We start from the raw sequence: 26,432 nt of genomic DNA, 5'->3' as shown, positions 1-26,432 counted from the left end.
CTCCAGGCTCCGAGCTGTCAGCACAGAGCCCGATGTGGGGCTTGAACTCACGGACCGTGAGATCATGACCTGAGCTGAAGTCCGACGCTCAACCGACTGAGCCACTCAGGCGCCCCAAGTTTATTTTTTTAAGTTTATTTATTTATTTTGAGAGAGTGCATGCATGTGAGTGGGGGAGGGGCAGAGAGAGAGGGAGAATCCCAAGGAGGCTCTGCACTGTCACTGTAGAGCCAGAGCCTGATATGGGGCTCAAATTCACCAAACCATGAGATCATAACCTGAGCAGAAATCAAGAGTCGGACAGTTAACTGACTGAGGCACCCCATTTTATTTAAAATTGGTGCAAGGATTTCTGAATCAGGTGTTGCCGGGGCCTGCTTCACATCCTTCTCTAGATGCTCATGCCTTAATTCTGCTTTTTTGTGAAGATCTGAATGTTTTCTGCCAGAGAGAGTCCTAGGATTCCCAAAGACTTGCTTCAAACCAAGAGCTGGGAATTTGGAAGCTGGAGTGGTTGGGAGGGGTGAAAGTGTGCAGGCAGTATACACAATCACAGGGCCAAGGAGCAACCTGTCCTGATGGCTTTGACCGCTTCACATTTGGCTTATTAGAATTCGCGAGGCTCTGAACTCAATGCCAGCTTACCCCAGACACCAGAACACAGGACACTCTGGCCGGCCGCCAGGGCAGAGTAAGAAAATCTTTGTAGGTGTAGAGACTTTTCCCTCCCTTTTTTAACCTTTATACTATGCTCATTAAATCTACTAATCTCTGGGTAGCCCCATGCTCAGTTTGGAGATGGGGCTAATACCTTAACACTAATAAACTGAGATGATATATTCACTCTGACAGTGAAAGCATTTTAATCATGTGTATTAGGAGCCTTAAAAAATGACCATGCCCTTTGATTAAGTAATTTTACCTGTGGAACCTTAACCCAAGGAAATAATTTGAATTGCAGGAAAAGCCTGTAATAAAAGATGTATAGTGCACCTAATATGTCCAGCAGTAGAAGAAGGTAAATCTTTCTAGAATGTAAGCACCATGGGGGGAAGGGCTTTTTGTTCACTCCATCTCCAGCACTTAAAGCAGTGTCTGGCACACAGATGGCCAATGAACATTTTTTAATGGTTATAGAAAAAAAATTTACATCCATATGATGAAACTATTTTACAGGTTTAACCTATCTGGAAGTAGAGCATTCCTATGAAACTGTGTGTGTGTGTGTGTGTGTGTGTGTGTGTGTGTGTGTGTGTGTGTGTGTGTATTTGTCAAATTGGTTTCCATACAGCACCCAGTGCTCATCCCAACAGGTGCCCTCCTCAATGCCCATCACCCACTTTCCCCTCTCCCCCACTCCTCCATCAACCCTCAGCTTGTTCTCAGTATTTTAGAGTCCCTTATGGTTTGCCTCCTTCCCTCTCTGTAACTTTTTCCCCCCCTTCCCCTCCCCCCCGCCCAGTCTTCTGTTTCTCAGGATGAGTGAGATGAGTTTCACATATGAGTGAAAACATATGGTATCTGTCTTTCTCTGTATGGCTTATTTCACTTAGCATAACACTCTCCAGTTCCATCCACGTTGCTACAGAGGGCCATATTTCATTCTTTCTCATCGCCACGTAATACTCCATTGTGTATATAAACCACAATTTCTTTTTTTTTTCAATATATGAAGTTTATTGTCAAATAAACATACAACACCCAGTGCTCATCCCAAAAGGTGCCGTCCTCAATACCCATCACCCATCCTCCCCTCCCTCCCACCCCCCATCAACCCTCAGTTTGTTCTCAGTTTTTAAGAGTCTCTTATGCTTTGGCTCTCTCCCACTCTAACCTCTTTTTTTTTTTCTCCTTCCCCTCCCCCATGGGTTTCTGTTAAGTTTCTCAGGATCCACATAAGAGTGAAAACATATAGTATCTGTCTTTCTCTGTATGGCTTATTTCACTTAGCATCACACTCTCCAGTTCCATCCATGTTGCTACAAAGGGCCATATTTCATTCTTTCTCATTGCCACGTAGTACTGCATTGTATATATAAACCACACTTTAAAAAAAATTTTTTTTTAATGTTTATTTATTTTTGAGACAGAGAGAGACAGAGCATGAATGGGGGAGGGGCAGAGAGAGAGGGAGACACAGGATCGGAAGCAGGCTCCAGGCTCTGAGCCATCAGCCCAGAGCCCGACGTGGGGCTCGAACTCACGAACCGTTAGATCGTGACCTGAGCTGAAGTCGGACGCTCAACCTACTGAGCCACCCAGGCGCCCCAAACCACAATTTCTTTATCCATTCATCAGTTGATGGATATTTAGGCTCTTTCCATAATTTGGCTATTGTTGAGAGTGCTGCTATAAACATTGGGGTACAAGTGCCCCTATGCATCAGTACTCCTGTATCTCTTGGGTAAATTCCTAGCAGTGCTATTGCTTGGTCATAGGGTAGGTCTATTTTTTATTTTTTTGAGGAACCTCCACACTGTTTTCCAGAGCGGCTGTACCAGTTTGCATTCCCATCAACAGTGCAAGAGGGTTCCCGTTTCTCCACATCCTCTCCAGCATCTATAGTCTCCTGATTTGTTCATTTTGGCCACCCTGACTGGCGTGAGATGATATCTGAGTGTGGTTTTGATTTGTATTTCCCTGATGAGGAGCGACGTTGAGCATCTTTTCATGTGCCTGTTGGCCATCTGGATGTCTTCTTTAGAGAAGTGTCTATTCATGTCTTCTGCCCATTTCTTCACTGGATTATTTGTTTTTCGGGTGTGGAGTTCGGTGAGCTCTTTATAGATTTTGGATACTAGCCCTTTGTCCGATATGTCATTTGCAAATATCTTTTCCCATTCCGTTGGTTGCCTTTTAGTTTTGTTGATTATTTCCTTTGCTGTGCAGAAGCTTTTTATCTTCATGAGGTCCCAATAGTTCATTTTTGCTTTTAATTCCCTTGCCTTTGGGGATGTGTCAAGTAAGAAATTGCTACGGCTGAGGTCAGAGAGGTCTTTTCCTGCTTTCTCCTCTAGGGTTTTGATGGTTTCCTGTCTCACATTCAGGTCCTTTATCCATTTTGAGCTAATTTTTGTGAATGGTGTAAGAAAGTGGTCTAGTTTCATCCTTCTGCATGTTGCTGTCAGTTCTCCCAGCACCATTTGTTAAAGAGACTGTCTTTTTCCATTGGATATTCTTTTCTGCTTTGTCAAAGATTAGTTGGCCATACTTTTGTGGGTCTAGTTCTGGGGTTTCTATTCTATTCCATTGGTCTATGTGTCTGTTTTTGTGCCAATACCATACTGTCTTGATGATTACAGCTTTGTAAGGCTAAAGTCTGGGATTGTGATGCCTCCCGCTTTGCTTTTCTTCTTCAATATTACTTTGGCTATTGGAGGTCTTTTGTGGTTCCATGCAAATTTTAGGATTGCTTATTCTAGCTTCAAGAAGAATGCTGGTGCAATTTTGATTGGGATTGCATTGAATGTGTAGATTGGGTTGTATGGACATTTTAATAATATTTATTCTCCCAATCCATGAGCATGGAATGTTTTTCCATTTCTTTTCTTTGTATCTTCTTCAGTTTCCTCCTATGAAACTTTTTGTAAGACATAATGGGTGTAAAGTAAAGCAGCAACTACTATAAATTATATGGAAAAAAATTTGAGCATTCCCAGATCCCCAAAATAACCTCTTAGGCTTTTCTTTCTTTCTTTCTTTTAATGTTTATTTATTCATTTTTGAGAAAAAGAGAGAGAAGGAGGGAGGGAGAAAAAACACAAGTGGGGGAGGGACAGAGAGAAAGAGACAGAATGTGAAGCAGGCTGCAGCCTCTGAGCTGTTAGCACAGAGCCCATCTCTGGGGCTTGAACTCACTCACCACAAAATCGTATCTGAGCCAAAGTCAGATGCTTAACTGACTGAGCCACCCAGTTTCCCTTTTTAGGCTCTTCTGATACCTTAGGACACACCTTGTTAATAGATGCACAAAATAAATCAAGATAAAACACAGATGCTCACAGACACAGTTCAGAGCTGTGGCAGTTTCATGCTGAGATGCTGAGTGTAGTTCCCAGATAGGGAGCTTGGTGGTGCCACTCGCTGCTCGGGTGTTTGCTGCCTTTGTGAGGGCTCCCTGCAAAACAAACACTGAATGCTACTTTTGCTTTTCACCCTTTTTTTTTTTTTTTTTTTTTTGTAAAAGCAAAAATTCTTCTCATATTTCTTTCTGTTAGCGAAAACAGGTACAGTGTAGGTCTTTCCTAAGTGAAGTGGTATAACGTGAACTTTCAAAAAGCAGGGGACACCTGGACTCAGCTATTTCAAATGAAGACGTCTTAAGGACATAGGAAATTTCTATGTTAATAGGATGTGAGCAAAGCAGGATACAGATTTCTAAATACAGCAAACTCACAATTTATTTTGTAATAGAAAAAAAACTAGGGAAGGAGAAGATAGCCGGGTTTATCTCTAGGTTGGTGAGATCATGGATGGCATTTTTTCTTTTTATATTTCTAAAATTTCTAAAAGAACAGTGATGTTTTGATTAGGGAAACTTTTAAAAGTAAATCATATTCTTTGAAAAAGCAGGACGTTGGGTTAGTTTATTCATTGAGCAAACAGCAGACTCTAGAGCCAGCTCCTCCTCCCTTACAAAGAACCAGGCAGCCTTTGTGAATACACAAAACACCTACACACTTTGGTTGTGACTGTCAGCCTGGTGTGGAAGCTGATCCCTCCTAACTTCAAAAGGGTGATAGAAACTCTGCAGTGTTGAAAATTGTGCAGGCCATGTTGCAGAGACATGCCCATGCATTTATATCCTATCATTGAGGTGAAGGCATTTTATATTAGGGAGAAGAATTTTAAGAAGATAGTTTTTCTGGGTGGGTGGTTAATTCTTGGAATTCTTTCCCTGGTTGATGGTTTCGGGAAGCTGTTGAAAGTACTGTCTGCTTTCCTTCATTCTTGTTTTAGCTCGTGCCATCTAAAAGTAACTTTTTGCTCAACAGTTCGGTTTGTTGGAGTACGTACTTCGGGGAATGTCTCTCGAAAATGCAGTGTTCTCTTGGAACCAAGACTTTCCTAGAGTTAAAATCCCTGCGTCTTAGGTGGGCTTTGACACCTGAGCTGGAAAAGTTCGTGTTTTTTTAATGCAGTGGAATTCTGAAAGATCAAATGCGTCTCAAAAGAAAGGCTCACTCTCTCAATCTGGGAGGAATCTGTAATGATCCAGGGGTCCTCAGACATTACTGACTTGTTGTTGTGTATGTAATCCTTTCCATTCACATGACTTCTCATTCATTATCTCTCTTTCTTTCTCTCTAGCCATAACCAACAGACCACAGCATTCAGGCACCCTGTGAGTGGGCAGTTTTCTCCAGAAAATAGCGAATTTATTCTTCAAGAAGAGTAAGTACTTCTGTATATTCTACTTTTCCAAGCAGAGTTTTGAGAGTTTAAAGGCATTTGCTCAAAACAAAGCTTGTTGGACTATTTTCTCGCCCAGATAGAGGGGCTTGGAGTGGGTTGGTTGATACGAGGTGGAATGCAAGAATTTTGTTTTTTAATCTCTTGATGTCTCTAAGTGGGAAGATGTGTAAGTGGGGAGATGATACGGGCTCGTGCCATGATTGGTACTGTCCGAGCCTGTTACAAACTCTTTTCCCCCTGAATAAACCCTCCCCCATCAAGTATCCTCTAACATACTACTGTGCTCTGAGAGGACCCACTCATCTAGAGTGAAGTTGCCTTAAATACAGCCTCACACCAAGCTGAACCAGCCTCCCATAGACACCTCAAATAAGAGTCCAAAGCCAGGGCTTAGAAGGGAGGAGGGCTGTGGCATCCATTGTCCCTGAACATCTGGAGTTCTTTCTGCTTGCTTTTTCCAACATGGGGACTTTCTTGCTCCTCAGTCCTATTTCAGCAGGGCCCTGGGGTGTTCTGAGGTAGGTTCTACCACCCAGGGCTTGTCTACTTAAAAACACATGTACAGCCCAAGCAAGATGTGTTCTTCTCCCAAAAATGAAGGAAGAGCAATGTATGCAAGTGGCTTTGTTCCCTTCTGCTCATCTGAGACCATTCTGTTTGAAGAAAATGATACTGTTTGAGAAATTCATAGAGATGTTCACTTCCCCCCTTTATATTATTTTTCTGTTCAATCTCTAGACCAACTATGATCTTAAATTATCAGTATTTTTACAGCATTTCCCTCCCTCGGTACTTACACCTTTAAACTTTGGGTTATGGAAAATTTCAAGCCTATGCAAAAGGAGAGAGAGTATTATCTCCCATCTTCAATTTCCAAAACATGGCTGATTTTATTTATTTCATCTATAGCCTCCCCCTCACTACCTGGATTATTTTGAAGCAAATTTCAAACACATCATTTAATTCCTTCAGTATTTTCAGCTTAGAGTCATTATCTTGCAGAAGTTTTAAAACTAGAAATCTATAATTATGATACGAAATTCCTTACATGTGTACTCTGTGCTGAGGGTTTTACATATTTAACACAATAGTCCTGAGAAGTAGACCATCATCATCGTTTTAAAGATGAAGATGCCAAGACTCAAAGAAGTTAAGTCACTTGCTCAAAGTTGCATGACTGGAAGTAGAAAGAGCTGGGATGTCACCCCCGTTTGATCTCTTTAGTCAGGACTAACCCTTGGTACTAGTCAGAGGCTACTTACTAAATTATTATTATCATTATTTTAAGCAGACTTCATGCCCAGTAGGGAGCCCAATGTGGGCCTTGAACTCATGACCCAGAGATCAAGACCTGAGCTGAAATCAAGAGTTGGATGCTGAACCGACTGAGCACTCCAGGCGCCCCTACTTGCTAAATTATTTTGATGCTGGTGGCCCATGGGTCCTGATGGCCAGTCTGGAGTTGGCGTCTGACTTTGAAAGCATTAATACTATTAGTGGATGGAAGATAAAGATGGTCTTGTCTCCGGCATCGAGATAGAACTGCTATGTAAAGACAGAACCAGAATGTAGATTCTCCACATTCCAATTCAGAATGAGTTTGTTTATAGAATCCTGAAGGTCAGAAGCTCTTGGGAGGTCAGCTCAGCCCCCTTCCTTAGGCATCCTAGAGACACAGGTGCTTGTCATTTTTAAAGGTCTGGATGGAGAGTCCATTAGAACACCTAACTTGGGAAGTTACCAACTTTAATAAAAGCTTCTGGAGGAATGCAGACTTCCCATCACTAAACACCCTTGCCCCCCTCCCCCCCCTTCCTTTTCCTCACTGTTACAATTTTGTCCACTTTTGAGATGGTAGTCTCTTTTCTCCTCCCAAAATATCTCTGTAGCTAATCTCAATTCCATCCACTTTTCAAGGAAAAGATACTCATTTTTTTCAAGGGTCACTTTCCCCCTCTATAGATAGCATTTTCTGGATGTCCTAAGGACTGCTTGCTTGTCTTAAGTGGTGGGTGCAATGTCGGGGTGGCCAGACGTTCCTGGAAGCAGGCACAATGTGCTTTAGGCATTGAGAAGAAGCGTGGATTCCTATGAACCGATGTGGTGATTCCTACACTTATTAAATACTTACTAAGTGCCTATATTGTGTCAGAGGCTGTGACAGACTACAGTTACAGCGGCAAGCAAGACAAATGTGGTCCTGTTTGTGAAGAGCTTATGGTTGAGTAGGGAAGATAATTAAACAAGAGCTTACAAATGTGATAAATGTTCATGGTAGAAAAAACATAGGGTTCAATGGGAGTTGATAAAAGAGGGTTCTAACCTGGTTTAGGGATTGTGGGAGGCCTCTTCATCCTGGGAAGGGATGTTGTTTAAATTGTCTCAGTTGTCCAGTCAAGGTGCCCCCACCTGAGCAAAGACCTGGGGGGGGGTGGGGAGAGTGTGGAGGATCTATACTAGTTGAGTTAGAAAGAAAAATGAAGCACACCAGATGGATTCTGGAGATACTTGGGAGGTAAAATTGACCGGACTTGGTGATTGATTGACTGTGTTGGGGATGAAAGAAAGGGAAGACTTTCCTGAGGTGTCTGGTCCTAAATTGGAGGAAGGGGGGATTTAGATAAGTGTAGATAAGTGTGCACGTGCGTGCCATCAGTCACAGCTGAGGGAAGGGTGATGAGCTTTGGTGGGGTCGGAGGGCAAGAGGGACTGACTTTTAGCAGGGGTTTATGAAGGGGAGTGTGGAGATAAGGTGGGAGAGGGAGTTGCAGCCAAGTATCTAAATTGCCTCCTCCTGAGATACACCCAGATTTACCCTCTGGTGGAGCTCTCAGGGGTGAGTGAGGCACAATTTCACCTCACAGAAACCCAGTTTTAAAGATGCCAGCAAATAAGATTCCTGATTTGTTCCCTTAGGGGAGCTTAATTTTGTTGTGTAGTGTGTTATGTGGTGAAGAAAAAAGACTGAGATGACCATTTGTGTGTGCTTTACACATCAGCTCTCAGATTAATGTGGATGGAAAAAGGAAAACTGGCTCTTTTCTTTTTCTTCTTGAAAGAGTGTCTGTTAAGGCGTCATTGACTCCTTTCACCAGAGCCTCCACTCTGGGTTCTTTTTTTTTTTTTTTTTAAATGTTTATTTATTTTGAGAGAGAGAGAGAGTGAGCATGTGAGCAGAGGAGGGGCAGAAAGAGAGGGAGAGAGAGAATCCTAAGCAGGCTCCACGCTGCCAGTGTGGAACCCAATGCAGGGCTTGATCCCATGACACTGGGATCATGACCTGAGCCAATATCAAGAGTCAGATGCTTAACTAAGCCACTTAGGTCCCCCCCCCCCCCAACTCTGTCTTCTTGAATTGAATTGAATCCTTCCAGAGCAGTGGTTTTCAGGGTGGTCTCTCCACCAGCATCACCTGGGAACTTGTTAGAGATGCAAATTCTTGAGCGCCACTCCACACCTACTAAATCAGAGTCTCTGGAGGTAGCACTCCATAACCTGTATTTTAGCAGGCCTTCAGGTGCTTCTGATTCAGGTAAAAGTTTAAGAACCACTGAACAACTTGCTAATCCCTCCTAAATTACTCCCAGATTCTTCCTTTCATCCTTAAATCTCCTCCAGATACCTGTCATTCTCTGGGCCGTGGTGACAATATTAGATGGATTTTAGTCAAATAATTGTGGGCTCCTTCTTGTATGGGAAGAAAAACAAACAGGTCCCCATGGTAGCTTCCTTTAGAGCATTACTGTGTGAACAGGTAACACCTCTCCTCCAGTGTTGGCAGGTGGGGTTTACCAAAGCTGCTTGGTGTAACAGGTGCATGCCCATCAAAAGATGATTTCCTGCCTTACATATTGGAAGCAGGGAGAAGAGAAATAATGTGAAAGCTATGATCAGTGGATCCAGAGGGCATGAGCTCTGAGCATTCTAGTTTCTGTGTCAGTAATACAGGATAGGCTAGGGTCTGCTGTGGTAACAACAACAAACAATCTCAGTGATGTGAAACAATTAAGGTTTATTTCTCGCTTGTGCTCCATGTCCGTCACAGGTCCCCTGAGGGATTCTGCTCTGTCATCTTTACCAAGGGAAGCTCCATCTCTGTGCTTCCATGATTGGCAAAGGCAAGAAGAGGGGAACTTGGTGAATTGTGCACTGCTCTTTCACATTTCATTGGCTAAAGCAAGTCAAATGGCCACTTTAAGGGGCCAAGAAAGTACATTTCTATCATGTACCTGGGAAGAGTATCAGAAATATTTCTTGGCCATCATAATGACTACACTTAATGATCCACAGTTCAGATTTATTAAGGGAGTCAAGACCTTTTGAGTCTGTCACTGACAAGCTTAAAATTTTGCTGCATGATTAGAGGGTTTGATTTCTCATTTCACCTTTTCTGTTCTTTGTCAGAACCCCAAGGCAGGTGGGTATCAGCCAACAGGTCCTACAGGCTTGTTCCCCAGGGGACACTTCTATACACCAAAGCCACCAAGCACATGGAAATCTCACTTGGAAGAGCTAATATGAGCTCAGGCTGCATTAATAAAAGTACAATATGTAGAGAAAGGAAGACAATACTTTTGGTATACTATGGTGATTGTGGACTACTTCACTCATTCATTCCAAGTTTATGGAGCATCAAAGACATGCCAAGCCCCAAACATTTTGATCTGGGTACTAAATTTTAAGAGGGATGTTGAACAATTGAGATTGCCCTGGGGAAGGGGACCATTATGGTGAGGGGTCTGGAAACCCTGTCCTGTGACCTCTCATATTTAGTCTGCATGAGAGAAGATGAAGGAGGATGTACTGTAAGTCTTCAAGAAGGGCTGGCACGCAGAAGTGAGGTCCATTTGTTGCACGGCTGCCGAGGCAGGCATCAGGTCAATGAGAAGAATTATAGGCGGGCAAATTTTAGCTCAGTTCATAATTTTCTAAGAAAGAGATTTTTCAACATCCCTTGTTTCAGGATCTAGAGTTTCATCTTTAACTTTAAATGAGATAAGCTACCTCCTAGAATAAGACTTGACTTTTTCCATTAATAATAATATTGTTATTATTTTTACAACGAACACTTAGAGCCCTTATTATTTACTGCCAGGTACATTTCTAAGTACATTTCCCCAACAGCCCTTATTATTTATTGCTAGGTACATTTCTTTCTTTTTTTTTTTAATATATGAAATTTATTGTCAAATTGGTTTCCATACAACACCTAGTGCTCATCCCAAAAGATGCCCTCTTCAATACCCATCACCCACCCTCCCCTCCCTCTCACCCCCCATCAACCCTCAGTTTGTTCTCAGTTTTTTTTGGGGGGGGGGGTATTGACCTATATATATATATATATTTATTATTTTTTTCTTTGTTCATGAGTTTCATTTATTTATTTATTTATTTTGTTAATATATGAAATTTATTGTCAAATTGGTTTCCATACAACACCCAGTGCTCATCCCAAAAGATGCCCTCTTCAATGCCCGTCACCTACCCTTCCCTCCCCCCCCGCCCCCTTCAACTCTCAGTTTGTTCTCAGTTTTTACGAGTCTCTTATGCTTTGGCTCTCTCCCACTCTAATCTCTCTTTTTTTTTTTTTTTCCTACCCCTCCCCCATGGGTTTCTGTTAAGTTTCTCAGGATCCACATAAGAGTGAAAACATATGGTATCTGTCTTTCTCTGTATGGCTTATTTCACTTAGCATCACACTCTCCATTTCCATCCATGTTGCTACAAAGGGCCAGATTTCATTCTTTCTCATTGTCACGTAGTACTCCATTGTGTATATAAACCACAATTTCTTTATCCATTCATCAGTTGATGGACATTTAGGCTCTTTCCATAATTTGGCTATTGTTGAGAGTGCTGCTATAAACATTGGGGTACAGGTACCCCTATGCATCAGTACTCCTGTATCCCTTGGGTAAATTCCTAGCAGTGCTACTGCTGGGTCACAAGGTAGGTCTATTTTTGATTTTTTGAGGAACCTTCACACTGTTTTCCAGAGTGGCTGCATTGCCAGGTACATTTCTAAGTACATTTCCACAACAGTCTTATGAGGAAGATACCATTATAGTCATGGATACTGAGGCACAGAGAGGTTAAGAGTCTTGCCAAAAGTCACACAGCTAGTAAGTGGCAGTTAGGATTTGAATCCAAATAGTTTGGCCCCAGATACTGTGCCTCCAACGACTCCAATACTGCCTCTCATTTGAGTGGTTTTCAAGAGATAGTCCTCTTCCTTGGTTGTACTTAAGTGTTGGTATGCCAAATAGACTAGAGATTTTAATTGTATCTGCAGTAATGACATTTGATCTTATAACTTCATGCTTGCTTGAAAGATGCCAGGCCTCCTTACTAGTCTTTTCTCCAGAAAATGTTCTCAAGCCTTTCTACAGGGCCTCATTTCCAGTGATTGGAGCATTTGAGCTCCTCCTCTTCAGTCTCTTTTCCTGATTCTCTGTGGTTTTCTTGAATTGGAGCTTGTGGTTGGCCTTTGTGGCTTCACGGGACACAGGCGGGAGCCCTCCTAAAGAGATAGCCTTGGCACAAGGAACTTCCAGGCTGCGGTTCTGGTGGTTGGTGCTATGCACAGGAGCGTTTTCTCCTCAGAGCCGGGCTGTCCAGGAAGCCGCTGACAGCCGCCTCCGCAGCTCTTGGGGAAGAGGAGAGAAGCATTCCGGAGCCGTGACGCTGGCAGCTGACTGACAGCAGGCTGTGTACACTGATCCCCAGGCTCTGTCAAGCGTTTGATGTTGAGGTGGGGCCTAGTTGAGAGAGAGTATGTGCTCTGGAAGTTCAGAAGCCTGCTGCCACGCTCAGAAGCCAGCTGTAAGGCACCCAAAATCTCCCAGATTCCTTAACCCCAAGGGGACCCGTGCCTGGCCTGCTTCTCCTGGCATCCTAGTGAGGTTAGCTTGTTCCTTCCGTTGGAGTCTGAGCAGCCCCCTGTTTTCTCATTGGATTGTTTGGAAAAGAAACCGTAAGTTGGAATTGCCTGGAATGTCATGAGTGGTGTTTGGGATACCACTCCAAAAGATATCTTGCTGAAGGTAAGAATTACCTTCAGCGGTTCATTTTGCAGTTGCAGGGCAAGACTCTTCAAGGCATGTGCAGACTGTGGGACTGGGGGTGGGCTATCTCCTGCTGCTAGGAGACGAGAGGCTGACTCCTGTTCCTCCTGCAGTTTCAAGTTGGTAAGAATTTGCAGTGAGAGATAAAGAGCACAGGATAAGGGTGGGGGCACACTACAACTCTGAGCTTGGAGGAGTCTGTCCTGTTGTTCATCTGCTGAGCCCTGGACTGTGTGGCTGATATAACCAGCACCTTGTCTCTCCAGAGTGGCAGTCTTGGGCTAGCTTTGCCTGTTGCATTTGGTTGCCATGGCAGCAGAAAAAAAATGATGAAAAATGGAAACACCTGGCAAGCAGATGCAGAAACTTGACTGTTCAGTTTTCCTTCCTGGTCTAGGAGTCGGCATTTGTGACAGTCACAGGTAGGGGAAGAGGTGGTGATGGCGTTCTTCATTCATTCAGACACCTGGTTTTTGACTTGGCTTTTGGTGTCGATGTTCCCAAGGGCATTAGCACCGGGGATGCAGTCATTACCAGGCAGCAATCACATCTCAGGCTCTGTCTGTACGGGATAAAAATGCTGCAGTGGTGGCTTGGCTGTGTGTGGAGGGTAAGCTGCTGCTTGCAAACAGTCATTTTGTTTCTTCCCGCGAGTACCCTTCCTGTCCTCCTCTTTTATTTCCCGAGTCTGGAAAGTGCCCAGATCTCCATTAGAAAAGGCTGTTTTCTAGTGAGGGTCGTGGCTGCCTGGTAAACCAAGAGAAGCTGATATAGGCTAGAGGAGGGCTTGCCAGTGTCTTGGGTTAGAATTGTAGTATCTCTGAAATAGCAAAGCAAAAGTGGAAGGAACAGTAGAGGTCAAGGTCTGGTTCTTCCCCAGCACAGATAGAAGCATGGAGCCTGGACAGTAGACAGCCCAAGAAACTGGTCCAAGGTCACACGGCTGAGCAGGACTCAGGCTGATTTCAGAACAGTGTTTGGGTTTGGGGATGGGGAGGGGAGCCCATGAGGCTCACTAGGTTATTTTCATGCCAGGTGAGGGGTGCTCTTTGGGCTGGTTTCCAGCTCCTGAGGTGGGGTGGGATGAGGGTGTGTTCCAGAGGGGAGTTGTGGGGAGGGGAAAGAACACAGAAAGCCATAGTTGAGTAACAAGGCCACAGTTGCTGAATGAAAACCCGTGTCAGACAGCCTCCCCCAGGGTGTTGGGAGTATACAGTGAGCGTTGGCGGTCTGTGTGTGTCTCTTTCTCTGAGAAGAGGGGGTGTGGAGGTGTCTGCCTGCTTGGGACAAGAACTTTCTTTTATTACTGCTTTTCATTGTGCATTGCTTTCCCCAAACCCCTTAGGTGGTGGGTGTGAGCACTTTAAAAAATTTGCTGGTTGTTAGTGAGTATGCCTCTTCTCATACACCCTGCTCTCATAGCACTAATTTTAGCTGAGCTCTCTGTGTGGAATACTTGAGGACAGAACATGAATTTGGGGACCTATTTTCCCCCCAAAGAATTGATGGGATACAAGTGACATCTAATAACATCTTCTCAATAAAGGATTCCCAATTCCCAATAGCTTTCTAACCTCCTGGGGAAAGAATAGGAGCCCAGTTCCCCACAAGTTTATTGTACTTTAAAGGAGCCCCACGTGGATAAGGTGCTCATAGAGGTGTTTATAGGAAATGATTGTTTAGAAGTTAATTGTTTGGCACTTTGAATTTTCTGGAGAGAAGTGCCTTGGAAATAAAAATAGAATGTAGCTGAGATTTAAATTCTGGCGTGTCCACCGGTAAAGCCATGACGGTGCTTTTCATTTAGTGCTGCGTTCATAGTTTTTAAGATGTTCTTTCACTCCACACAACCACCTTGTGAGATGAGAGTAGTTTTCACCCTATTTTGTAAAAATGGAAACTGAGGCCCAGAGAAATGATGTGACTTGTGGAGGAGTGACTAAGCTGCGGAGCTTTGTTGAGACCCAATTATTCCGGGCTCCTGGGCTTTCCACCACTCCAGGATCCTCTTGGTTTGGGGATTGGTCCTTGGGGCTGAGAAGAGCAAAAGCCTGCTTCTGTCAGACCCTGGGACTTGCCATGGGATGGTGTCTCTTGTGAAGACCAGGTTTTGGAGTCCAGCTTCTGTCTTGGGCAAGCTATTAATCTGTCTTAGCCTCAGTTTACCTCACCTGCAAAATGGAGATGGTAAAACTGGCTTTTCAGGGTTAAGTGCAATAATGTAGTCTAACTGCCTGGCACACAATAGGTGGTGGGCAAGTACAGCTCCGTCCCTCTGCTTGCTTGACTTTGTGTACTCACACTAAGGGTTGGTGATTCTTGGCTTGGTGACATACTTATTATGACAGCAATAGGGTAGAAAAGGGTCTTGCTGTGATCCCACTTCAGCTTGCTCCTATTCATAATGTTAACCAAGAGGCAGCCAAGGATCCCACTAACCAAACTCACCTAAATTCAGACCCAACAGAAAAAAAAATTCTGAATTTATAACCTCCCTCTTACTACATCTGTCAGTGTTCTCTATGCATTTACTCCTGGATGTGCAGGTAGCAGAAGCAGTTCCTTTTATAGGGGGGAAATTGAGGGACCTAGAAAGTGATTTCCTGTCCAGGCTCACTTGACACATCCTTGAGGAAGTTTGGAGTAGAATGAAGTCACTTTCCTACTGGCTTTCTCCAGACTGATTTTTGTCTAGTCCTAACTTCTTTTTTTGTTCATTTCGGCTGAGAGGCAGTTAAGACTCTAGCTCACTGTTTTGAACTTCAGCCCACACCCCTCCAGCAAAATAATCAGCATTCATGTAGCCCAAGCCAAGGAAAGAGATGTCTTTGTTCAGATCGTTCCACTGTACTTTGGGAATCCAGATAGTACAGAAACCTGGCAAACAGGCTTTTAAGTTAATAGATTTTGTTTAATGACACCAAGAGTCTGTCTTCCCATAGCGTGTGCAGGTTTTTCGGTCTCCTCTCTTGGGATCTGTGTGACTCATGTGCCTGAGGGCATGCTGTTAACTGAACCACCTTTCACAGCGGCTCAGCTCAGGGGCACAGGCTCTTCTCTGGGGGAGGGGACGGTTCTTGAGTGAAACCTGTCAGGAGATACCTCAGTCTGAGGAATTGAGGACAAGTCACTGTCTGCCCCACCAGGCTTTTAAGTGGGGAACACACCTATAAGATGATTCTTTTAGTCTCTCTCTTCAGGAGGCTATACACATAACACTATTTATATTCCCACTTCTCAAAACAGTGTGGTAAACAACCTCCAGAACTTTCCATCAGAGCCAGCTTTTCAGCCAAGTCAGAAAATTGTTTTTGAGACTTTTTTAAAAAGTGTATTTATTTTTAGAGGGGGTAGGGAGCAGGGGCAGAGAGAGAAGGAGAGAGAGAATCCCAAACAGGCTCTGTGCTGCCAGTGCAGAGCCTGATGCAGGGCTCAAACTCATGAACTGTGAGGTCATTACCTAAGTTGAAACCAAGTGTCAGACTAAGCCACCCAGGCACCCCAAGACTTTTTTATATCCTTGTTTTTGGGTGCCAAGTGGTGTCCCAAGCATGATCACCACCTGTTTTTGTTTTCTTTTTTCTTTTTTTCTTTTTTTTTAACTAGTTGTAATTCCAGATAACATCTAGTTATTTCCAAAAGTCGTATTCACCCTTGGAGGAGACCTGGGAGATCATTACCGACACTGAGGAGATTCAGAGGAACATCCTCTGAAGGCAGATCTTGCCACTTGACTGAGTGAGTAGCTGTGTGCACCTTGCTCTTTCAGAGAGCAAGGTCAGGGACTACCAGCTAGAGATGGAGACTGTTGCTCCAGCTGGGAGCTGTCCCTGCCCATGGAGAGCCCTGATGAAGACACTGTTTATAGAGACAACATGGTTCCCTCTCTGGGGCAGATTTAGTTTGGGCTATTTCTCCTAATAAGCCAGCTTTCTCTGAGTGTGACTGAGTAGAGGTCTCTATAGAATGAAGAATGGAATTGTCTTCATGGTTTTCCTCCTCCTTCTCTTGTACTCTGCCCCCCCCCCGCCCCCCCACTGTGGTCCACTGTCCCTCACTAATGTTCAGTGTTGGGACCACAGCCAGTCCTTCTCCAGCTGAAATCTGTTCATAATTGGCTTCCTAGGTGGTGATTGTAACCCTTTCCTCATCTACCCAAGTCTGTAGGACAGCACTGTTGTCTGGAGGAGCTTCCTGGCCAGCCAGCATCCCCGGATGGGATTGGGGACATGAGACTAGAAAGCAGGAGGTGATTAGAGTCAGAGCTCAAGATTGTACAGAAGTTGTGCAAATGGCTGTCCATCCTGGATTTTCTGGACCAGTCACACATCCAGATAGTCTTTCCTTTGTCTCACAGAGGAGGAGCATATGCCTCTTGATCTCGGGGTTGTGAGTTCAAGCCTTATGTTGGGCATAGAGTTTATTTAAAAAGAAATAAAAATAAAGAAAAAATAAAATGATGTGGATGTTTTTAAAATAATGGAGAAAATGTTTACATTATGTTTTAAAAATCAAAATGCGAAATCATAAACACAGTGTGATCACAGTTATATAAAAAGAAAAAAACACTCTTTTCTCCCCTACCCCCCAAAACCCAGACATATAAAAAAGAATGGAAGTATATATACCAAGTGTTAAAAATGGTTTTCCTATGGGTAACCAGACTATGGTAATTTTTTTTCTTTTTGTTTAGCTTTTTTTCTTATATTTCCCAAATATTCTATAATAATCCTCTATCAGTATTTTAAGTGGGAGCAAATTAAACTTGATAAAATCTCAAACAAATATTGTCGGACTTTGTGTCCTGAATTCTGGCTCCAAGATACAACTGCCATAACTGATGCAACCTGAGAAGTCATCTTTGTCTCAACCTCTGGACATCTGAAAGTCAGGCAAGACTAGGTTCCAGGCCGACGTTTTGAGCATAGTTCTGCCTGGAGGCAGGGACTGGACAAGGCAGCCTCTCAGGGCCCTTCTCACCCCGGTTGGCGATTATCTTTTTGCTGCATGCAGCCTCTGCCAGCAGTGAGCTGAGTGCGGTGACATTCTCTGAGTGGGGAGCAGTAACAAAAGTCTGGCTGAGATGGAGGCCGGGGGCGGGGAATCTGGGGTGAGTGCCTGAGCGGATAAGGAGCCAGTGATCTTTCTGCCTGGTGGGACTTGCACCCCCAGCTGCCAAGCATCCGGCAGAGCTCAGCCCTTTGGAAAGCCAGTCCCACTGCAGTGGTCCTGCCACTGGCACAGTGTGGAGAGCACGGTGGTTACGGCTACTTCTGTGAAGAAGTAGAGGTGCAGGGTTTCGGGGCTCTGTCTTGGGGCGCAGGAAGGATTACTTATCCTTCCAGCAGTAATGGTTTTGAAGGAGGCAGCACATCTCCAAGGTGGAAACTAGGACTTTGCCTGGTGGCACCTGTGTAAAAGTGAGCCTGGTGAACAGACACCCAGAGGGCTGCTTCCTCGCTGCATCCTGTCTGGATCCTCCTTCCCCTCAGGCTCCTAGCCCCGGCCTTCAACTCAGATTGTCTCCGCTCCTCAGGGAAGAGAGCCTCAGTTTACTGCAGCTGCCTGGGTCGTGTTGCCTGTAGAGAACCCAGCCACAGAACAATGAGACGTACGCTTTGAGGACGGCTTGCTGATCCTGGAGTTAGTAGAGTTTGGGAAGCAGGCATCAAGCTGTTTGAGGATAGGCATTGAATTTGTTGCAGGCATTTGCTGCTACCCGGGCTTTGAAAGACTCTGGCAAATGCTGGGGATCTGTGGAGGCAGGTGAGAAGGGTTCTCTGTAGTGCCTCTTGAATGTCATATGGAGATGTTCCCAGAGATCTGGCTCTCCCAGGGCAGGTGGAGCTTCTCGATGGGAAGCATGGTGTCACTCGGTGCTATTGGGGATGCACTGAGGGGGATCTTCATTGGGGACCCAGGCATGTCTCATTGCTTCCTGTTTCCAGGCATGGCACAAAGGGTTAATATCTCTGATGGTTCTATTTTGGGGTAAAAGAGTGTTCCTAGAATAGGACTCTTTGTTGAGTGATCTATTTTGGGAGGCAAGCCCCACTGGCATTTATGTAAGTGATTTTCTGTATGTATCTAGGGGTGTGGATGTGTGCGCAAGTGATTTCTTGTTACTAATTATAAACAGCTTCTTTTGGGAGCCAGGGAAATGGAGGGGTGTGTGTGCGCGTGTATGTAAGGAGTATGGGTTGTTTGTGTAAAAAGTGGTACAACTGTTGGTGCCCATCTGATGGGGCAGTTGCCACAGATAACCCGAGTAAGAGCGTGAATGTGGGGACCTTAGGACAGCAGGCAGGAATGATGGCCTTGGCCCCTTGGTGGGTTGTCAGGCCATGGAGGTGGACCATCTGTTATCCTCTAGACTCCCTGAAGCACATGGACATTGTGGTCTTCTGGATGCAGTCTAGACTCAGGTGGTCTCCAAAAGATCAGTCGTGGGTTGTCTGAGGCATATCAGCCGGTTCTTGTCTGTGATAAATCTCAGATTCCACTTTCAGTGCAGCCTGGTACTTACTGGACTTTCCTGTGTTTTCCCACAGGCCACATCCACATATGTCGAAGCAAGAGAGAAACCAAAGACCGTCCAGCATGGTCAGTGAAACATCCACAGCTGGAACCACGTCGACCGTGGAGGCCAAACCTGGCCCCAAGGTGAGCTCCTGGCCACTCATTCCTTCCTTCCACCCTTTACTATTTTGCAGATGCCCACTGACTGTCACTATTATTTTGTGAGGGAGGCTTGTAAGAAGTATCCTCCCCAAATGACAGATCAGGAAATGGAAACCAGTTGGGGTTATGTCACTTGTCCAAGAAAACAGGTGATTGCTGGCAGAACCAGGATTGACACCTAGGTCCCCGTGTGCATTCTTCATTTTTCTGGCTTGTCTTGGGAGGGCCATGCCTCTGTTCACAGGTGTGTTAGAGACTGCCTGGTGAGATTTGTGACAGGTGGTCCTGAGGAAAGGTGAGATGTGGGAGCATTGAGGAACAGGGAAGAGAACAGGCATTGCAGAGAAGGGGTGAGTGCTAAGGACTGCACCCAGATAGGAAGGGGTAGATGTCTGGAAATTGGCAAAATTTGTGACTGAAAAGTAGCTTTGCTCCAGAAAGACTAGGACATATTAGGACCAATAGCTGCTGGTGAAAGTTGACTGAAAAATCCCTTTAAATGTTTTTTCTCTGTGAGCCGGATGGGAAGCTTGCTAGGGCCTGGATTCGCCTTTTAATTGAAATGCTGTGGCCATGTGCCCACCTATTCCAGTCTCTTTCGATCAAGGTGCTGCTGCTTGGAGTAAGGCGGAGGAGCCCGCAGCTCTCTTATCATGCAGGTGCTTTTTGTGACTCCATAATTTCCCCTGCTGCTAGAATTCAAGTCTGCTTTTTCCTAGATCATGAAGTCCAGCAATAAAGTCCACAGCTTTGGGAAGAGGGACCAGGCCATCCGGAGGAACCCCAATGTTCCGGTGGTGGTGAGGGGGTGGCTGCACAAGCAGGTGAGGAGACTGGGAAGGGAGAGTGAGGGAGGGGAATGACTCTTGCTGATTGTCTTCCTTATCTTGGCCCCTGGGAGCTGCAAATAGACTCCTAATAAGCTCTCTCTTCCTGAGTTCATCTGAAGCAGGTTTGTCTGCTCAGTGGTTACACCTTGCCTCCCCAAACCCACTTGACCACATGGGCCCCCAGTGCTACTGGCTGCCCTGGGACCCAAGCACTAGTGTGGGTGGGTCACACAAATCTAGCCTTCCTGCCAATCCCCTGCCGGCACTTGCCTTTGTTATCATTTGGCTGAAAAACCCCATCTTTTCCTCTCCCTTAGTCTAGCATACATATCTAGCTCCCCTAGCCCCTCAGATTCCAAATCAGCCAAATCCAGCTCATTGCCTCCTCACCCCAAAACAGACACATCTCTCACCTGTCCTATTATTGCCCTCAGTCTCTCATATCATACCATCCGAAAAACACACATCAAACACCAAGGGGAATGATGTGGATTTTTACTAAAGGCTCTACAAGAAGACAGAGGAGGGCATTATGTTGCACGCCACACAGAAGAAATCCCTAGAAGTCCCCTTGAAATCTATCTCCCTCAGTCTCCCCTTGGTAACTCCCATAGCTCTCCAGCCTCCTCTGTCAGACACTGTGCTGACACCTCTCTCAATGGTACCCTTTCCCCTCATGGCTGTGTCTCTTTCCTTGCCTCTCTGCCCATCTCTTTTACCTGAGTAACCTGGCTTTCCCATCTGCATCCTCATCCCCATTGAACAAAAGCATGCTCCTTTGAAATGTGGAGGGAGAGGGAAAGGGCTATAAGTAATTCTTCTCCCCAGCCCCCACTGTGGCTGTGCTGGAACTCTAACAGCGACCTGTGTGGAGTACTATGGACACACAGCACAGAGAATGTAGCTCTCTTTGGGGGGAGTCCTGAAAGGCTTCCCAGAGGAGGTGACATTTGCACTAGGTGTGGAAGGATGGAGAGGAGTTTTCCAAATAAAGCAAGATCTTAGAGATAATGTGGTTAGTGCAGAACATATAACCAAGAAATGTATGAATTCAGCAAGTTAAATTTGTTTTTAGCACTTTAGTAAGTAGAGAATGAACAAACTTCATCTTGTGCTTAGGTTTAGAAACTGTAATAACTTTGTTATTTTTTTAAAGTTTAAACTTGTTGAAAACTTTTGCAGAAGGAAAACAGTTTTAACAGCTAAAAGCAAGTTCTGGAATTTTCCTAGATTTGGGAGAAAACGGACCTTGCAACACTACTATTTTCCTGCTCTGGCCTAGTTTTTTTAGAATTTTCACAATCACCTAAAATATTTTTAATAAATGTATTTTTATTTTATTTTAAAGTTTATTTTGAGAGAGAGAGAGGGCATGAGAATGAGAATGAGTAGGGGCGGGGCAGAGAGGGAGACAAAATCCCAAGAGAATCTCTGTGCTATCAGTGCAGATCCTGATACAGGGCTCAAACCCATGAACTGTGAGATCATGACCTGAGCCGAAACCAAGAGTCAGATGCTTAACCAACTGAGCCACCCAGGCGCCCCTTGATTTAGATTTTAGATGAGTAAAAATAGATTCACAGTATGAGACGATTAGATAGCAAGATAATCCAAGTCTTTTTACACTGAGTGGAAGGCAAATCCATGACAAAATCAGCCCCTTATGATCGAGAATTGAACTCCATCAAATGAGAACTTTGCCTCAATGATTAATTAGCTAACTTAAATTCCTTTGTTCCATACTATGTAAATAAATTTTCTCATCAGCATAAATATTTTTACAGAATAGCACCCAAGTAAATAAATAGCTTCCTTTTTGTTAAAAGCTGATTTCTTTTGTTTTTTAATTATTATTATTTAAAAAAAAATTTTTTTTTTAACATTTATTTATTTTTGAGACAGAGAGAGAGCATGAACAGGGGAGGGTCAGAGAAAAAGGGAGACACAGAATCTGAAACAGGCTCCAGGCTCTGAGCTGTCAGCACAGAGCCCGACGCGGGGCCCGAACCCACGGACCACGAGATCATGACCTGAGCCGAAGTCGGACGCTTAACCGACTGAGCCACCCAGGCGCCCCTAATTATTATTATTTTTAATGTTTATTTGCTTTTGAGAGAGAGAGAGACAAAGTGCGAGTGGGAGAGGGGCAGAGAGAGGAGACACAGGATCCGAAGCAGTTCCAGGCTCTGAGCTGTCAGCACAAAGCCTGGCACGGGGACTCGAACCCATGAACCTTGAGATGGTGACCTGAGCTGAAGTCAGACGCTTAATGGACTGAGCCACCCAGGCTCCCCAAAAGCTTATTTCTTTCATGGAAGAACTGTATTTTTGAATCCATATCTTCCTTTCTAAAAGAAGGATACTTACATTAGTTTCCAAGACATACATAAAACTTCCTTGGGATAAACCATCATTGAATCTAAATTTTCATGTCCTATAAAAAAATGGCCATACAATAAAAATTCATTAATTCATTAATTTATTGGATGAAAGAGTGGATATGGGTAAGTCTCGGTTGCAGCATCATGTCGTGCATGATTGGGAAGGGGGAATAGTGTGCTCACATATTGTCTGAGTAGTTTGCTTTGCTTTGCAGGACAGTTCTGGGATGAGGCTGTGGAAAAGGAGGTGGTTTGTGCTTGCCGATTATTGCTTGTTTTACTATAAAGGTGAGCTGCAGCTAGGGCCACCAAGGGCTCTTTGTGCTGGAGGGGGTGGTGAGGTGATAACAGGTGGTTATGTTCTCAAATCTAGTGACTGGACCAGTGGCCTGAGCTAATTTAGAATGTATCTACTTGCCAGAGTGTTCACTTTTACACATGTGGGTGGTTGGTCACTTCATTTTATACCAGTCCCTGCACTGGAAGTGCCATTTGTTGAGTTAAAATAAATAGGATCCAGTTTGTCTGCTACTTAGGGTCTCCAAGTCTGGAGTTGTCTTAGCTTCTACCCTTTTGAGGACATAGGTATACCTTTGACACAATCTGGAGAGGTGGGAAGTACAGATAAATCATTGTATTTTGTAACCTGCTGTCTGGATCTATCCCCTACTATATTTATATTGGATGGACAGCTGGTGAGTTGAGTTGACCACATGAACATTTATGGAGCCCCAGCACATAGAGTTAGGGGCTGTGCAATAGTGAGAAAGAAGTAAGGCTTGAAACATGGAGGAAGAGAGAGTTTACTTTTAAGACAGACTAGTCTGTGTTAGGTGCTTTAGAAGGCATTCAGTGTGCTTAAGCAATTCAGGGGGAGCAAGAAATTCCATATTTGGAGAATTTAAGGAGGGTTTTTAGAACAGATGGGATTTGAGTTGGGCTTGTAAAGATGGGTAGAGCTTTGCTTCTGCGTATGGGGGAGATGGACATTTCAAGCAGAGGAGACAAGTTGAATAAAGTTCTAGAAGCAGAAGAAGGTGGAATGACAGACCTGTGAGGCCCGAGTGAATTTTGCATGCAGGACATACTAGGAAAGAAGGCTCAGGATGTGAGTAAGGACCAAAATGCAAGAGGGCTGTGACACCAGGCAGAGGAAGTTGGGTTTCATTTTGCATCCAGTGAGCAGGCAGCAAGTGCTTTTGAGTAGGAGAGCGACAGGACCAACTCTATCATTAGGAAGTTACCTCTATAATGAAGATGGTTTAGAAGAGGAAGAAAATAGATGTAGAAGGTAGGATGTTTTGCACGTGCTCTAACTTTGCCTGTGAGGTTTGCTCCTCACAGAAGGCCCTTCCCCATCCTTTAAAACACTTTAAATGTTGCCTTCTGAAGCCTTCTCCACTTCCCCAGACTGTGTGCCACTTCTGCCTCTGTGTTCCCACAGCATTTTGTAAACTGTTGTATTTCAGGAGTTAGCAGGTGGTGCTGAGCACGTTTACATGCCTGCCTCTGCCTCTGTCTGTTTCACCTGTGTCGTTCCAGCATTAGCACAAAGGTCTCCAGGGGGCACCTGAGTGGACAGTCAGTGATTGCAGTAGTCCTGGGAAGACACTTGGAACCCTGAACTGGGGCAGTGGGATGGACCAACCCAAGGAAGGTACCACAGCAGGTTATTCTGATGTGTTTTTTTCCATTCAAAGACAGCCGAGAAGAAGCTGTCCTTGGGAGCATCCCTCTGCCCAGCTATGTGATCTCGCCTGTGGCCCCTGAGGACCGTATAAGTCGCAAGTATTCCTTTAAGGTACTGCCCCTTCCCATCTAGTGCAGCAATTCCACCCTAAGAAACTTTGTGTTCCCAAAAATGGCTTCATAAAAGCAGTTGTTTTCTGTGGGGGGAAAGGAGAAGTTAAGAAGCTAGAGCACTTCAGGTGCATGTTAACAAAGTTATAAATTCTTTAAACAAGAATAGCATCACAAGTGCTTTCATTTGTATCTGAGCTTCTGAGTCTCCCACCCTTGCTCAAGTGTTCAGACCCCTCTTTTCCTCTCACTGCTAGTCCTGTGATTGCATATGGGTTCCTCCTCATGTGTTCTTATCACTGTAATCAGCCAGTCTAACTAGTATCCAGCCACGTAGTGCAAGTGATGGTCCCTCATAATGGACTTACATCAATTATATTATGAAGACCTATATTCAGGGTCAGTGGCTCACGTTGAAGGGTTTTTGAGTTTGTCCACTTTATCTTGTTGAAAAGCAAGTAGAATCAAATTTGGTTTATTTTTTGGATCCCGGAAAAATCCCTCTGGATCCCAAGGGAAATCCCTTCAACAGTAGAACCCCCTTTCTACTTTGTCACCATGCCATGTGGAGTGAGTGCGGCCATGATAATTGGTGGCAGTCCTTTACACCCTCTAGCATCTTCAGAGCCAGGTGTGGAGGCTCCAGGAAGGTGGTGGTCAGGCCCAAATCTGGGGAATCCTGAGGCCATCTCCTTTAGCGACCTCCACACATTCCTTCACTGATGCTGTTTCTTGGGTCCTCCAGGGATGGTGAGGATGGGGGAGTGTTGAAGTTATACTTTACTGACAGCTGAGTGGAAGTCTCAGCACTGAAGCAGCAGCCTTTGGTGCTAGTAGCCACGGGGAACGCCCTCTCACACTGCTCAGGATGCAGGGCAATGATGAGCCTTTCAAGTGGGGTAGTGGCTCCTGCCCCCACTACTCATGTAGCTTTGCTATTCCCATGTTGAAGGTATAAGATGAGTACTAGATGGTGGGTACTAAAGCAGACGTTGAACAGAGGTCAAGTTTGCCAGCCAGAGATCGTTGAAGGATCATGGAAAAGCACATGATAACACAGCCACTGTTCTCTGTAAGGGTTAAAGAAAGCATTGGTATATGGTGTCTATGGTATCACTGGAAGGTAATAATCTGCATCAGTGTCTTGACTGGGAGTCCATTGTGGGGGTGGTGGTTGGAAAATCAGTCTCATCTTTTACCTTTCTTTTCCGGGCTGATGCTTCAGCTTTGTCCATTGCCAGGTTTGAGCTGTCCCTCTCTTTCCCTTGACTGTCACTATCCCTGATGACTCCAGAGTTGCTGTGGGTTGAAGCTCATTTAATGTTGTGGAGAGCCAATGGGTGAGGCCAGTATTATTAGCTTCATTTTATAGCTTAGGAACATGAGGATTAGAGTGCTTAAGAAACTTGCTCAAAGTCACAAAGCTGAGAGATGATGGTGACAGAACTTGAACATGAACTCTATTCTCTTTCAATTGCATTGTAAAGGGAGGGAGGACAATTTCTTTTTCTTTCTCTCTGCTTTTCTTCCACGTCTGATTTTGGTCACCTCCTGCACACACATTGCAGGAGGTGGAAAGTGATTTGAACTAATGTTCATTGTTGTCATTTTAGGAATACTCTTCTCTTTATTGGTTCAGAAGCCTCTCCTGCTGATGACTGGCTTTGAAAACATTGTGTTCGGTGGGTTTCAGACTGGTCCTTTGCAGCCTAAAAGTCTTCCTCAGAAAGCCTTCCTTTCTGGGGTTCAGTGTTTTTGCTACTAGGCCAACAGGATAATGTATGTAATTTTTTAGGACAGCTTTTGAAATATGGTCAAAGTAACTGATTGTAACTATATATATTTCATCTTAACACTTCACTGGGAGGTGTGAAAACAGATTTAGAAAAACATCCTTAATGTGTCATAGATTCTTCTCTTTTTGAAAAAAAATTTTTCTTAGAAAGACTTCACCAAGAGTGTTCCCTAAATCTTTTGTCTCAGAGATAGAAGGCATGCGTGTGTTTGGTCGGGGGTGGGGTGGGGTTTCCCTGTTGTGGGGATCCTCAGGGTCTGAGAGCAGAGAAAAGCTACTGCAGACAAGTCTAGTGGTTTTCAGCTGGTTCTCCACAGAGGGTTGTGGTTTCCTTCGTGCGAAAGAGTTCCCTTTCCTTTGGGTTGAAGCATTGTTCTTTTAGGGGCCAGAAAGTGGACCCCTTGGGCAGTACAGCATCCATGTTACTGGGTATACTGAAGAATGCATAGTGTTTTGTGCTCTGGGC

General features: G+C 44.5%; 1 protein-coding gene across 3 annotated transcripts in view; it reads left to right on the top strand.

The window, feature by feature from the left end:
- The window catches only part of PLEKHA7 (pleckstrin homology domain containing A7), a 218,492-nt gene that overhangs the window by 122,706 nt on the left and 69,354 nt on the right, over nucleotides 1-26,432 (top strand). For all 3 annotated transcript variants that reach the window (XM_042905813.1, XM_042905812.1, XM_042905811.1), the window contains exons 4-8: nucleotides 5,311-5,394; nucleotides 19,031-19,142; nucleotides 19,880-19,984; nucleotides 22,587-22,659; nucleotides 24,072-24,172. In XM_042905813.1, coding sequence (XP_042761747.1) covers nucleotides 5,311-5,394; nucleotides 19,031-19,142; nucleotides 19,880-19,984; nucleotides 22,587-22,659; nucleotides 24,072-24,172 — 475 coding nt within the window. The remainder of the gene's footprint in view (nucleotides 1-5,310; nucleotides 5,395-19,030; nucleotides 19,143-19,879; nucleotides 19,985-22,586; nucleotides 22,660-24,071; nucleotides 24,173-26,432) is intronic.

Source organism: Panthera leo, chromosome D1, assembly GCF_018350215.1.
Source record: "Panthera leo isolate Ple1 chromosome D1, P.leo_Ple1_pat1.1, whole genome shotgun sequence".
In the NCBI taxonomy this organism is placed as follows: Eukaryota; Metazoa; Chordata; class Mammalia; order Carnivora; family Felidae; genus Panthera; species Panthera leo.
The sequence above is the reverse complement of the archived record's forward strand: the minus strand, read 5'-3'. Positions and strand labels throughout refer to the sequence as shown.